At 35.5% G+C, this 15,223-nt stretch overlaps 1 protein-coding gene across 1 annotated transcript; it reads right to left on the minus strand.

Annotated features, from left to right (window-relative positions):
- Positions 1-836: 836 nt before the first annotated feature.
- Positions 837-14,795, minus strand: LOC142629375 (protein HASTY 1). Its single transcript, XM_075803354.1, has 22 exons — positions 14,582-14,795; positions 13,747-13,848; positions 10,346-10,491; positions 10,182-10,260; positions 10,006-10,077; positions 9,782-9,850; positions 9,544-9,707; positions 9,391-9,462; positions 9,033-9,270; positions 8,088-8,150; positions 7,693-7,983; positions 6,647-6,760; positions 6,396-6,522; positions 6,122-6,291; positions 5,927-6,028; positions 5,428-5,531; positions 5,042-5,336; positions 4,653-4,900; positions 2,515-3,018; positions 2,049-2,343; positions 1,735-1,918; positions 837-1,456 (listed from the first exon to the last, which is right to left on the minus strand). Exons 1-22 carry the CDS (start codon positions 14,681-14,683, stop codon positions 1,377-1,379), a joined length of 3,621 nt encoding a protein of 1,206 aa, XP_075659469.1. The 5' UTR covers positions 14,684-14,795; the 3' UTR covers positions 837-1,376.
- Between the last annotated feature and the right edge of the window lie 428 nt (positions 14,796-15,223).

Here is a 15,223-nt window from a genome sequence, read left to right on the forward strand (position 1 = left end):
AAATAATGAGTAATTTGATTAATGAATTTGAAACTTAAAAAAAGTTTAGTTGTATAAAAAATAAAAAATAAAAAATAAAAAGAGGAAAACATAACACATTATAACAAAAGTTTGAAAAATATAGATCACTTCAAAAAAGAATAATATCAATCAAACAGGCCTAAACTTTCATCAGCTTTTATTTTTGTTCCAATGATTTCAATTTTTTTTTTTCATATGATGCTGCTAAACCCCATAAAAGAATATAGTTTTGAAATCAAAAGTAGATGGAGCTTAACGGAGCTTAATGGCACAATTTGGATAAAGACTGACATAAGGATTATATAGGAAATAAATGTAGGTATTAAAGAACTGAAATGGGAAAAAATTAAATATTAAAACCATAAAAGAAAAAAAAAAATCATGTAAAAGTCAAGAGGACTTAATTTGTCATTAAACCTAACGTTTACTATTAGAAGTTACTCCAAAAACAGGACAACCTTAGAACACTTTTGAAAGTACCTTCTGATGACAAGGCCTTTGGTGTGTTAGACCTTACACAGCTAACTTTCTCGAATACTGGCCTAATTTTTCTGATGTAAAATGGCAAACCTACCATTGAAATGCAATTAGCTATCTTCCATAATGCATGTTAATTCCACAAAGCACCGGCGAAATTGAACATTGGACATTATATTAGTAATTACATTTTTTTTTTTTTTACATCTTTGCCAGTATGCTATTGATTAATTGGCAAGTCAATCCTCGGTACATTCTAGGTTTCTCTCCAATTTTTTATTTTTTATTTTTAAATGTTGATTTTTTTACAGCTACAAACAAGGCAATATTGCAATATCCTGTAGATGAAAAGGTGCTCAAAGCATTTGAACAAAATAGCATTCAGTAAGTTTCTGAAGTCTTATGTATGCCTTGAAACATGACCAGGATTCTCTATTTCAAACATAAGAAGCTACTAGGGTAAGGAATAGCTTAATCATAGACTGACATTCTGTAAGTGTGGTTTAAATCTAGAAAAGAAGAATAAGATATAAATGAAGTATATATCAATTTGAAAAGCCTCACTCCATGGCAATACACGCATATAAATAATGGAATGCCATGGAACTTCTGTACCACCAGTCAAAATCTTCTATTCGAGGTTCTCGGAGGGTGAACTGGTTTGCTGTTGACCTTCAAGAAAAATATGCCTTAAACCATGGTATATTTGAAAAAAATATACCTTGACCTTCGTTGTAGCCGTGGTTTACTCCGCAGGGGTGAGTTCAAAGGGCCCTACCTTGTTGAGGTTCTATGTCATCAAAAAAATATATATATTTGTGAGAAGATATCCCCACTTTTTAAGTAAAACTCAAATCTGTACAAGAAATCTGCCATGATCACAAGATTGCTGCCAATCCCACAACTTCCCCATCATCAGATCTGGATTCTGGAGCATTTACCAAATTGCGCGGCCTTGCTGTGAGTAGGAATGTGCTACATGTTAGCAAATATTACCAAACTGATAAAATTATAAGAAAAAAAACCTATGTTGGCCACATTTTTGGGATTGGTAAGGATATTCCATAGATTAGTCAAGGTTGGCCACATTTTTTTTTTCTCAATTCTATTCTATCCAAAGTTATACACACTTTGTTACTTCCTTAATTGGCATGACCTTTTTTAACTACTTCTACTAATGTTATTTTCAAAATGAATTAAAAAGAAATGCAAAAAATGATAACTATGAAAGCTTACTTGAAACATTTGTAATAACATTTACACTTTTCTGAGCAGCAAGTGCTTTCAACTTGTTTCCAGTAGCTAATAAAAGCAGGCTCTTCATATGCTGCTTCTGTTCCTTAGGACTAGATGTCTTTGTTAAAGCTTCTTCAAAAGCAGCCAAATCATGGGGTTTGATATAAGGGAGTGAGAGCAACACCTGGGACAACCAAAGAAACACATCCCCTCTCATTAAAACTTCTTAGATACTCTAATCAAAGCCTACCCACTTGTAAATGTCATGCACAAGACAGTTTTTTTTTTTAAAAGAGGGTGGAATCACAACTAACCTCCCTAGGAGCTGGGTCTCTATCACAGAGATAAACGAATATTTCACGACAGAGACCAACCAGATCTGCACTGATAATAGCATTAGACTCAAGGGCCAACCCTCGGATAATTGCAGAAAACAGATCTCTAGAAACAAATGCTTGAAGTTCCTCATTATTGGTTGATATGGCTAGGACAACCAAAGCAGCAGAAAATGAAGAAACTTTTGTCACAGCTTCACCATCATTCCATGTGAAAGCTTCTAGACATATCTTTAAGGCTGGAAGGGCTAGACCTTTGTGTGTCCAAAGGAAACTGCAAACAAATATAAACAATTTTTTAAACAAATTTGTTGGTCTGAAGATTGTTCTACCATGTAATAAAGAAGAAAAATCAAAATTAGAACTTATGGTACAAAACAAAAGGCATTAGGATGCAAAGAATCCTACAAACAATAGAAAAAGCTCCAGTAAGTAGTGCACATACCCAACCATAGAGCTCAACCTGAAAGCATCTAAATCTTTAAGAGAAGATGTATCGACACGGCTTGCATGCCCGGACTGTTCTAGAGAAGGAAGGCCAGTATTTAGAGGTGGCGAAGCTATGGCGGAGAGGAGTGAACATATTTCACGAGTTAGATCTCGAAGTAGCTTTTCTTCCATTACTTCCACTTTTAAGTCTGACCCAGCAAGTATGCCATGGACATCTGGAACCTTTGCTCTACCTTCATGTAGAAGACTGGACCATGAGAAGTTTAAAGCCTGCTGAGAGTGGTTAAATAATGGGTACAGGATCTTTTCCAGCCAGACATCCCACAAGTCAGAAGGGCAAAATTTAACCAAAAGAATCAAAACTGAATGAACAAGCTGCCTTATATGCCTGAACTCCATTGACTGTATATTCTCCACTAGGGCTAGCTCAACAGAATGTAGATCCGAACCTCTGAAAAATGAATCTCCAATGGTTGTTGACAAGCCCAATACATTGTACCTAGGATTACATAGGTAGGATGCATCAGCATCAAAAAGGAACATTTCGCATCAACCTAAACCTAAATAGTACATGACAAAACTAGTTTAAAAGATTCATTGTCGCATACATCCATAATATGTCATTAAACGAAACCAATAAATGCTCCAATAAATGAAATTTTAATTATAAAAAATATAAAATGATTCACTCCACTAATTACCAAAAACAATATCAGAATGTACTTCAGCTTGAAATTTGTAACATAATAGTGATGAAGAGATACTGATCCCAACTGACAACTTATGGCAACAGAGCCATCACTGCATCAATTAAGCACAAGTAAAAGAGGAGTCATTCAAAGATGTCCATGAATTCTTCACTCAAGACTTTGTGTGTGTTTGGCTTCAACTTAAAAAACCAACTTATTTTACTATTCAACTTATTTTTGCTACTATTCATAGGTCTCACTGCACTTTTTGGTACTATTCATAGATCTCACTGTACTATTTCAGCTACTTTTTACCTTTATCTACAGTACTTTCAGCAAAAAGTTCTCAGTTTCAGCAAAATAAGTAGATCCCAAACAGATCCTTCAAATATGCTTTTTTGTTTGATTAATTAGATGAAGCTAAAAATTGCACCAAACAACATTAATTGCATGAAGAAAATACTTGGCTATGTGAAGTTTTGTATAATTCTCCCATGGTGCTTCATGATTCTTGAGCAGCCAAACCTGAACCAGAATCAAAAGCTAAGAGACTAGGAGAAATTTCCCAAGCATATCTTTCATTATTCATTGAAAATGTTGGGCAGAATATCTGTCTTTATCACATTGATCATATAAAAAGCAAATACATAGTCTGCCTCTCTGATAAACCAGTTCTGAACATCTAGAGAAAATATTTTTATTAAATTACTAATTTGGTCCTCCAATTATTGGGTAAAGTTCAATTTGGTCTCCAAACTATGAATTGTGCCTTTTAGTCCTCATGTATTAATTGTGTCAATTTAGTGCCTCAACTTTCAATATCAAGTCAATTTCAAATATTAATTTTATTAAAATTTAAACAAAGAGGAGACTCAAGGATGACATTAACCAAATATTTTCAATACTCTAGATTTGAGTTCAATGTTGACTCTTTTGCCAAATTTATATGAAGGATTCCTCGGCCCCCATAAACACGCTACTGCATGGTTATACCTAACTGAGAAGCAAATATTGCAGTCCATGATAGATTAAGAAGTCATCTGAGCGTTTTGGTAAATTTTCAATAGTTTTATTGCATCAACAATAGGTTAATTCAATACATAATATAACATTTTCCATTTTTCTTTGTCTTGCACTGGAGAGCATATAGAAATTTGATTTGAAACAGGGTTTTCTGTTTGTTTGCCCTTTTTTTTACTAGTTTACGTGAAAATGGAACATGGTTTCAATGGGAAAAAAAATTTAGGAAATTTGGCGTTAATATCCAGTATGACTGTGTCTTTTGATCTTAATTTTGGGCCTCTTTTCTCTGTTTCTTTATCTTCTAATGTATCCATGTTCTATGATAAGGGCAAATAGGGAAAGGGGTAAGAAAAAAGTATCAACAAATATTCAAATAATAACTTTGAGTAATCAAAGAGAACCCAAATGCATACATACGTACCCACTGTCTCTGATACCTTTCAACCAATTTCGTATATCATCAGACCCATTTGGCTCTGCATATCCTTCCTTACCCATGTCAGCATGAGATCCATCTGAGAAAATTAATGCACCCTTTGACAATTTAGGATTCCCTTCCCCAAGGAGACTGAATTGCTCAGCATCAGTCATGCTCATTGCAACTTTAATCTCTCCAGGCAACATTTGAGATATGGATGGAGACCAAAGGGAATGTACAGCACGAAGAAGCTGCAAATAAACAAAGACATGCCACAATTATTACTATCTAGAAACTTAAAGAATATAAACAGTCAAATTATTGCCTGCCCCTAAAAATATCACATTTAAAGAGCATCATTGATGAGAATATTCAACATGGCAAATGCATACTTTTAAAAGAGGAGGCAGCATCCATGACAGATGAGAAGCCATTGGGTGTAAAGGATTAGAGCTAGATGTCAAGTTGTTTTGTAAATTTGAATACGTTTTTCTCAGTCCACTCCTCTTAAGTGCCTTCTCAAAGAATGTCACTGTGTGGAAAATTGACCACATAGTTGTTGTCTCAGAGCACAGGCGAACCAGACCTAGTGGTTCAGACAAATAATTATTTTGCCACTCAAGTTGTGTCCACTGTTGGCTCAACGGATTTAGTAACCATGCCAAAACTTCTTGCTGCTGCTGAATCCTGCACCAATTTTACAAACTCACAATAATAAGAGAGACATACAAAATCACACATATAAACACAGGGTCAGTCACTATAAGCAAGTAATTACCCAGCAGTAGAAGCCATTACAAGAAATGCTTCCCCAAGAATATTATGTTCACCACGGAGCAAACAACCTTCTCTTTGCATATGCGCCACGGTGTCTGCTATATCCTTTACAAAGAGAACATTACAAAGTGAATAAGATACCAGAGATGAGCTCTTAGGTTCTTTTTTATGTGGACACGGATGATTATATAACTTTATTTTCCTTACATGTTTATGAGGTATTTATATGTACAAAGAAGCATGAGTAAGCCTTGTGTGCAGGAGGTAATTGAATTTAGAGTATGTTACTTCTAGAAAAATGGTCAAGTGATTAATTTCACCCTTTCCTATAAACTTAAGCTTTTAGAATAAGTAATAGTTTATCATGGTATCAAAGTAGTGGGTCCTAAGTTCAAACCATGTCTCCATTCTACCTCTCATTTAAAATTTTAAACTTTTGTAAGTTGAGCACCACTTATTGAGAAGAGTTTGGGTGCACACAAGTAGATAAAAGAACTCACCTTCATGTGAGGCAGAATACTTTTGTCAGCAGCTTTGGCTATTCGAATAAATGATGTACATATCTGCAACCTCGCATACCGTGCACTACTTGTAGAAGGATCCTGCCAAGTGAACCTGATTTAAATTCCATGCCTCTTACGGTTTTCTTTACAAGGAATTGAAAAGGAAAATGACAACTAAAAGTTGCAGACAACCTTAACAACAAAAGGAAGTGAGTTTAGGAGCTCAAATAGCTTATTGATGACACTACCAACTGCAGCAGGAAAATGCTTCAGAAAGGGACCCAATGCATCTAAATAGTGCCCAAGTACTTCCACAAGTGCTGGCTCGGTCCATTTCAAAGAAAGAAGTTGCTGGAGTAAACCTTCAGGTCAAGCAACCAAAATGATTTAAGGAGTCCAATATATATAACTAAAAACTAAAAACTAAAAACTCTAATAGGATGAAAAAAGTTCGCTAAAAAAAAACCTTCAAATATTCTACAGAGTGCAAGCTGAACTTCAGAACTACCGCCTCCAAATTCATTTGATCCATCAAAAATGGATATCACAATATTTTCTAGAGCCAATTGCATACTTTCCATCACAGGTAAGTCCTGAAATTTAGAAAAGCAAGTACATAGCAAAAGACTGTCATTTATGACATAGGCATGAAGTGATGCTGGGAATCTTGCAACTACAGAGAGAGTAAATCCTATTAGCAAATGTTTAAAACCAAACCTGAGCAGGCATTTGAGAAAGCAAGAGGTGTTTGATAATTGCAATAGTTCTTTCAGAAACTTTGGCACCAGCTATGAGGGGCTTGTAAGAAGCAACAAACCTGACCAATTCCAACTGCATTAAGAGATCACACATCATTAAACAAAACCCCAGAAAAGAAAGATCAAAAAGAGAGAACCCTAAGACCTTTACCTGTATGGACTATCTGAGACAAACAATGTTAGTCCCTCTGACCTCCCCTAACAAAAGGTAACTACCTAAAAGGACATAACATCCCACTCCTAGGCCACCCTATGGATTTAATCATAAAATCAAAACAGAGGGGGCAAAAAAGCCATTATATAATGCAAGATGTAAACTACTCTTCTTTTTTCCTTGCCTTTCTTTTGTTTTTATTATTATAAACTATACAAATAATCCCCTCTAAAAAAATTGCAATTGCATGGGCTGTGGCCAAAGCAAGGCTGCAGACATTTCTAAATCCCAACTTATAACTTACTATGTTGATGACAGTGTTTAAGTGTCAAATTTTTCTATTGCAAATAAATGATCCTAACTTAATGGAACTTTGATTATAGAATGATTCATTATATAAATAATAGAGCAAATATAGAGGGGGAGGGGGGGGGGGGGGGTGGGGAACCCCTACTAGCATACATCCCCAGTCTTCTCCATGCCACTTCAACATTTTTTTCTTTTTCTGTTTGAAACAGACTTCCATTTTGCACAATATCCATTGGCCATAAAAAATTCAGATTAGAAAAACTCAGTTACACCTTCATTCGTATTTTGACACCTCCCTTCATCTGAGTTGAAGTTATCAACAAAACCTAATGGATAGGACTAGAACATCCTTAGAAATTACAATTCACACCTGTTATGACTGTATGAATACCCGCCCCCCCCCCACCTCCCCTGGCAGGGGGACCCTTCTCTTATTAGAAAAAACTATCATAATTGCGGCATGTCGTTGACAAGAAAAAGAAAAAGGCAAGGTATCAGTATGCAAAATTAACAAAACTAATTCCTAACCATGTGATACATACCAGCCTTGAACGATATTGGCCGAAATCACCCCTGCCCTCAATATCATCACTCCACAACTCCAACGCCCCCAGAGGAAATGCTGTTCCAGGAGGAACCTTTTCTCTCTTCAGCATGCGCTGGAAAGATATATCCAGAATTGCACTACATATATCATCATTCACAAAACTTAAGATCTTTCTCTTTTCATTATCAACCTGCGCAGAACCAGTGCTCAGACTATTCACAGCTGAACTGTCTCCAATTGAATGTGCAACAACCTTCGGCTTTGACATTAAGTCTCTCATTAGTGCCTAACAAGGGAAGCAAGCATTAAAAACATATAAAGGTAACTAGGTACTACCTAACCTCTATTATTAACACCTCAAAAAGATAATTGGAAAATTACTACACATACCAGCCAAAAGAGCAGGGAGTGATAATGAAGACCTAGCTTAATGTGTTGAAAAAACCCCAGCATCTGGAAAGAATATAAATGGGTTATAATGTAATTGACTAAATCAATCACACATCAAACATCCATGGAAATGAATAGTTCACACAATTACACATGATGAGAAATCATCTGGAACTACAGTTTAACAATTTAGATTATAAAACTTGGTATTGTACTTGAAAACCCACATCATAAAAGTTTTATGCATGGACAAAGTTTTTTTTTTTCCTTTTATATAAGTAATAATTTTATTGAAAAGACTTTATGCACACATCGTGTACACCAAATATTCCTAAAGAATACAATCACCAATCCTTACAAACAAAGAGAGAGGGAATAAACAAAGTCAAACAAAGATTGCAAACCACTAGAACCTATTATTTAGGACCACTCAAACAATGTCCTTAGGAAACTAGATTTCAATTCCAAAATAGTAGACTCCTTATCGTTGAATGTTTAGTTGTTCCTTTCCCTCCACATAGTCAAAATTAAACAAAGGGGTGGCTTTCCATGCAAAAGAACTTCTATGTTACTAACTCAGCTACAACATCCAAAAGGACCTCAATCACTCTCTTTGGCATCACCCATTGGCCATTGTACTCCAAACATAGTAAAGATGAGAGCCCAGTAGCCCACAATCAATAGTCCATGTCATTTCCTTCAAAATCAAGTGGTAAATTTTAATGATTCATATATTTTTAGAAAAATAACAATAAAAAAGCATGCCTAGGTGTGCTTTGTGTTTCTTCAAAAAGCACCAGAAAAGCACGCCTAAGGCTCGGCTTGCTTCATCAAATGACTTCGCTTAGGCCAAGCAAAGTGCTTAGACCTTGCAGCTTTGAGTTTTGAACTTTAAGTGCCCTAACCACACTTTTAACAACACTAAATATTACAAAGTCCAATTACCTGTTGTAAATAAAGAGGAAGAAGGGTGCTATCACTAGCTATACACTGCAAGTTTGAAGAACCCAAAGACACCATACTCTCACATATATATTCCGCAAACTCAAATTCACTTTCATCAATAGATCCAGCATTAGAGCTTGATTTGTCCAAAAAATCTCCAGAGACTTTCATCAAGATCTGAAAGATATTACTCATTGCCGAATCAAATTCAGAGGCAGAGACATCAATAGGTCTCTTCCTGTAAGTCACGAATAAGAATAACACAACAGTCAAGGAAACTCTCACCACGGCAAAATATTTGCATGTTTTCAATTACCAACAACCTCAAACATACAATTGAAAAAACTGAAATGCATACCTTGGCGATACTAGTTTGAAAAACTCACAAGCATGAAGACGAAATTCAGGAGAAGTAAGTAAGCAACCACACCTGTTGTGCATGTAAGAGAGAGGGTAAGATACCAAAACATCTATTTGAATCCAACTTTGCCAAACTGAGAGGACATCATACCCATGAATTATGCCATATTTAGCAAGATCAGGCAAGGGAGCCCATTCGGCATATGCATTAACAGCATTTAAAGTAGCTGTCACTGCGGCTACATGCTGTTTTGCAATGTCAAGTTGTTGATTAGCTGCTTCACTCCATGCAGCTCCATAGTGCCTATCTAGTAACTGTATCAAGAATTAAAGCATTATAAATAGGAAAGGATAAACTACGTCAATTGAAGATAAGGATCAAGGCATACAGTGTATAATAAAGGCAAAATCTTAGGCAAAGATTGAGTAAGTCCTCGCAATAAGAGCCTACGCCTATCACTTGTGTAAGACATTCAAAACCAGGGTAAGAGGGGCATAAAGAAATACAACCGTAGATGAGAAATCTACATGTGTATGCACCCACACACATTTCCACATTTCAACCCACCCCCCAAAAAACAGAATAAAGAAAACTAAGGGCAGTCCATGATAGACCTTCCAAATCTTCATTGTGAACTGTAATATCTTCAAGAAGCCACCTCAGCATCATCGAAACCAACTTAGCCTGACACAAAAGGGGGAAAAAATCAACACAACACCTAGTGCATATTCTAAAATAAAAAGTAATAAAGCAAGGCAATGACTGCAAGTGGCAAAAGATGAATTTACTTGTGCAGGACCCTTGCTGGACAGAGAAAATAGAGGCTCCCGCAGTTCTTGCCATAAAACTAAGCCTTCTCTTCTAACTTTCGGTCACATGGCATAAGATGAGCAATAGAACAGCAAATGATTAACATTAGTGTTAAACAAAAGTCAAGACCAGCATAGCGTAAACCTCAGCAACAAGAGCAGCTGTTTGACTTTTCAAAGCCCACTCCTCACAAGCATTTGCAATCTCAGACATCAAATCAACAGCGACATTTGCAAAGTCCCTTCGTTCTGTAGGGCTTAATTCCTCCCACCGCAGTCGGACCAGATGCTGCAGAAGGATACATATGTTATAGTCACACCTTTTAGAACATTGAACTTTACAGGGAAAACAGAATAATACCATTTGGCTACCAAAAAAGGCCGTACAGAAAGAGAAAGTCTAAGTAAAGATCTTCGAATCTGATACACTCACACCAATCATTATCTAGGCAATTTAAAAGCAAATTGATGTCTTTCTGTGATGATTATTTTAAACTAAATTTGTTATTCCTATCATTTTCAATATCTTGTGAAAGAAACTGCAAATCTCTAGAGTACAACTCAACCAATTCCTGTTCACAGGCAACAGATGAACAGAACTACCATCCACTCATTAGCATTCCAGCTGATAGGAATGTACCAAAATATATTATAAAAAAAAAACTTTAACATTTTTAGAAATGACTTCCACTAAAAGTATTCAGACACCTGTGGCTTCAGGGCATCTATCTGAATTGCAGAATTTTTTTGGGTAGATTACAGGTTATCCCCTGTGATTTGGACCAAAATGAAATCATTAGGGTTACATCAAAACTAAGTGTTTTCTGCATGTGCGGGGCATGTTCCCCCTTAACTATTTCATTTTAATCTGAACTTTGTAGACTGGAAAGTTTGCAAAACCAATTTGTAATAGGGCCAAACCACAAGGGCATAACTGTAATTTACCCTACTAGGAAATTGACAGGTAAAGTTGTCTATAAAATGCAAAATCATTTTATTTGGATGAAACCCCAGCATTTTCATTTTAATTCAATTTGGAAGTCAAATGTAGCAATTGAAAGTTTGTGGACTAAAATGTAAGAGAGCCAAACCACGGGTAAATTATAGTTTTCTCTCTTTTTTCTTCAGAGTAAGTCTTGGTCCCAAGGGGAGAGGGAATATAAGGTTTAAACTAGTACACTTAATTACCAACGACTCGGTTATATTCTGTAATAAATCTAACAGCAGAGGCCAAAATCTCAACACTTGCTCTGGCCATTTGAGCTTTAGCAATTGATAACACTATTAGACTATAACGCTCCGTTTGTTTTAATAGAAAACTTTGTGTAAAGATAGTTTTCCTTTTTTTCCAGTGTTTGGTAGCATAAAAAAATATGAGTCAAAAGAAAACTATCTTTGGTCAACATAAAAAGTATGACTTATTTTTAAATATTGTTTTCCAATAAATTTTTGTGGAAAACAACTCTATCTCATAGCAAACTAAATAAGGGAAGTTAAGAATTTGTTTTTCATCTCATTTAAAGTTGCTACCAAACATTGAAAAATGAGATAGTTTTATAGAAAATGCTTCTTGAAAAATGACTCATTTTCTAAAAAACATCATTGTTGAAACAAACAGAGCGTAAGTGATGAGTTTTATGTATCAAGAGCATAAAGGTCAAATTCTATAGCAGTGATACTGGGATGCACTTTAAAGACTAGGCACTCTAGAACATTATTCCATTGAGAAACTAAAAATCCAGCATTTGCCCCACATCAACATCTTCAGAAATAGAAGGCTCAGCTTTCTATAAATAAAATGCCACCCAGATGGGCAGTGCCTATACCTACATGCTTCAGTTTGGTGCTTTTGGATAAGGAGAAACACTGAAAAACATGCTTTGGAGAAGTTTAAGAGTCTCTCCAAAAATCTCTCTGCAGTCAAGTGAAAGAAAAAGTCATTTTCCCCTCTATATGGCTGCAATTCTTTAAGCTGTATCGCGCTTTCATTTGCATTATACATTGTTCTATACATGAACATGTGGGCTTTCTTCCTCTTTTTAGCACCCCCCCCCCTCCCCCCTCCCCCCCAGCGTGCAAGAGGTCCTCAGCAGCATGTTGCCAAGCGTAAAAAGGATTCTGAACAGAAAATATTTTTAGCCAACGAGCTGATGGCACCTCTTCTCCTCATAAGGACAAGGAAAAGGATGAGATCATTGGTTCAAGACCCACTAGGTGTGTGTGTAATTACCAATAATAAATCCTTTTTTAAAGAAGTTGCCAAAAATATAAAGTTCAAACTTATATGTGGGGTGTCCATGGAAGAGGGTGGGGCAATCAAAATCATGCACTATCTGATTACCTCTGCAGACTTCCCACCAAGAAAGCACTGCCTCTAAAAAAATAAAGGAAGGGCTTGCTAGCCTTCAGAAGAAATATAATTCTGTTTATGCTCCACATAATATAGCTAATTAATATCAATTACCCTAACCATTACATTGCAACCCCTAGCTTGACTGCTTGAATAGTGGGATTAAAAGACATAACCTCAGAAAAAATAACATGATATAATGTCAGACACCACCAGTAAAAAACTTAAAATATTAACAAAGAAAAAGAATACTAATTTCTTATTTAATTATCAAGTCTCAGTGACAAGATATATGACATACTCTGCAGGAACCTCAGGTTCACTTTTGAAGACAAAAATTTTTACATGCTTAGATCTGATGCATGCAGTAAGTCCGTAACCTCAATGAGATTACTGAAGCTTCAATAATTGAAGAGGATGATTTCCATATAGGTTTGTTAAATTACCAATTGTCCCAAAAACTTAAGCTATTGGGATATGGTAAATTTAATCATTTAATCAAACTTCCTTGTAATAGGTGAGGCCCAATACGTGGAATTTTAAATGGGAGGTAGAGTGGAGGAGACAGGATTGAACTCAACTACTCAAGACCTCCTGCTCTGATAGCATGTTAAATTACTGATTGTCCTAAAAGCTTAAGCTATTGGGATATGATAAATTTAATCATTTAACCACAAACTTCTAACAATGTTCATCACTTAGAAATTTATGTGTTTATAGTTCCAATTTTCATGGAACGTTTACTCATTGAAAGTAGTACTAACAATAGCCATTGTTTAACAAATGGTATTTTGTTCATTCAAACGTAATAGGCCTATTTTATCAATTCACTAAACCAAACAATAAAAATAAGATCAAATCTAATTCACTTACTGTACACTACCAACACCAGAAAACCAGAAGAGAAAATATAGTAGTAAGGACACCAATATATCATGAGAGAAAGCCAGAAGTGCAGGACCCATCTTGCACCTGATGAGTTACACCTAGACAGAATCCTTTGCCAAAATTCTACTCAGCCAGAAGACCCACAGCACATAACCCATAGCATTCCTATAGATACGCCATTAGCCATGTTGGTTTAAAAAAAAGGTGTTCTCTCTAAAACACATGGGTTGGATCAACAGATAATATAACAAATAGCATAAATAAACTTCTCCAGTAAGCAAAGAGTAATGGCATATGCACACAAACCTGCAACATTTTAAACGCATGCATCCGAATTACTAAAGACCAGTCCTTTCTGACTAGATGGAGTGACGTGCTTGCCAAAACCCGTACATCTCCTGTTTTAATCTGCACAAATCAAATAGAATGTATGTATCAACAAAAATAAGATAAAAATACGAAATTACAGTGCTTATTATACAGAAGTGAAAACATTGCACAAATGTAATGTTACAGGTCTTTGGCTGATTTTGTTTCACTAAATTAGCTGCAGAGGGTATAAGTAAGAGTGCAGTCACAAGCCTTGTCTGATAAACTCCTTATTTTAACATTAAATTTTCAAATTTTGATACCAAGAACACCCATTTTGTTGAAACTTAATCAAATAACTTCATGATTATATATTCAAGTTATCCAAGAGGCTAAACCCCTATAGAAAAAAAAAAAAAAAAAAGCAATCCAACAATTTTACCCCTTCAAACAAAAACCACATAAAGCCTTTTGGAAAAAACTGAACCAAATTACTGACCACTTCCAAATTCTAAGGCCATAACATGCAATCAAATTTAGCAAACCCAGTTGCCCAAACCCCATAAAAACATGAGAAGATAACAAATTTTCAGCAATTAAACACAAAGCACAAATACCCATATGGTGAAACTCAACCAATATCAAAACTTCACATTTATTTGACCCAAAACTCAACAAAAGAAACAACTTTTTTCACAATAGGCAATCAAATTTCAACGATTCAAACTCTGTAGAGAATTCAAAGTAACCAAATGTCTTGCACAAAAAAAAAAAAAAAAAAAACACACACACACACACTAAACACACAGAGAGAGAGAGAGCGAGAGAGTACAGATTCTAAGTAAGAAAAAGCGGCGCTGCGAGCATCAGGGGTAGAGGCCCAGTCGAGGGACACAACAATGGCACGGGCCACATTGGTGGCACTGTCCTCCATGCCTCTACTTGGTTCTTCTCTGTAAAGGGGTTCTACTTCTTTGTTCGTAAGGTTTTTCTTGTGGCTTCAACAAACACACACGGTTACAGACTATTAACAGTTAAAAACTATTTGTTTATGTGAGAAAGAGTGTGTGTGTGTGTTGTGTGTAGAGGAAGAAAGAAAGCACTCTCATTATTATTAACGTGGTGGGTTTATTTAAAATTTTAAATAAAGCCTCTTGAGGTTTTGCTTCTACTTTTCCAGGTTTTAATGACTCATCTTCTTTTGTTCCCAAACAAAACAAAAACTGTTTTATCTTCTTTTTTTCTTGTGGAGGAGTAAAGGAATATATATAGGTTTTCTTTCTAAATTCAGGAAATTATTGTTTATTAAAGAACTGCATTATATATTAATTAAAAAAATGCTATGATTGTCAATATGACAAAATAAAAATGATGGGTCTATGTAGGGTTTACCACCACGTGACTAAGTTGTGGCAAAATTGACGTAAGATTTGTAATCTTAGCATTACTCGTATGTTTTATAATTTATGAGTTG

This window comes from Castanea sativa, chromosome 3 (genome assembly GCF_040712315.1).
Source record: "Castanea sativa cultivar Marrone di Chiusa Pesio chromosome 3, ASM4071231v1".
NCBI lineage: Eukaryota > Viridiplantae > Streptophyta > Magnoliopsida > Fagales > Fagaceae > Castanea > Castanea sativa.

Bases quoted from the DNA above. Each gene is read 5' to 3' on its own strand.
- LOC142629375 (XM_075803354.1), bottom strand. From the start codon at position 14,683: ATGGAGGACAGTGCCACCAATGTGGCCCGTGCCATTGTTGTGTCCCTC. The intron at 10,492-13,746 runs GTTTGTGTGCAT...ATCCTTCTGCAG, and splicing joins ATGCGTTTAAAATGTTGCAG to CATCTGGTCCGACTGCGGTG. The intron at 9,271-9,390 runs GTATGCATTTCA...CGTGACTTACAG, and splicing joins TTCAAACTAGTATCGCCAAG to GAAGAGACCTATTGATGTCT.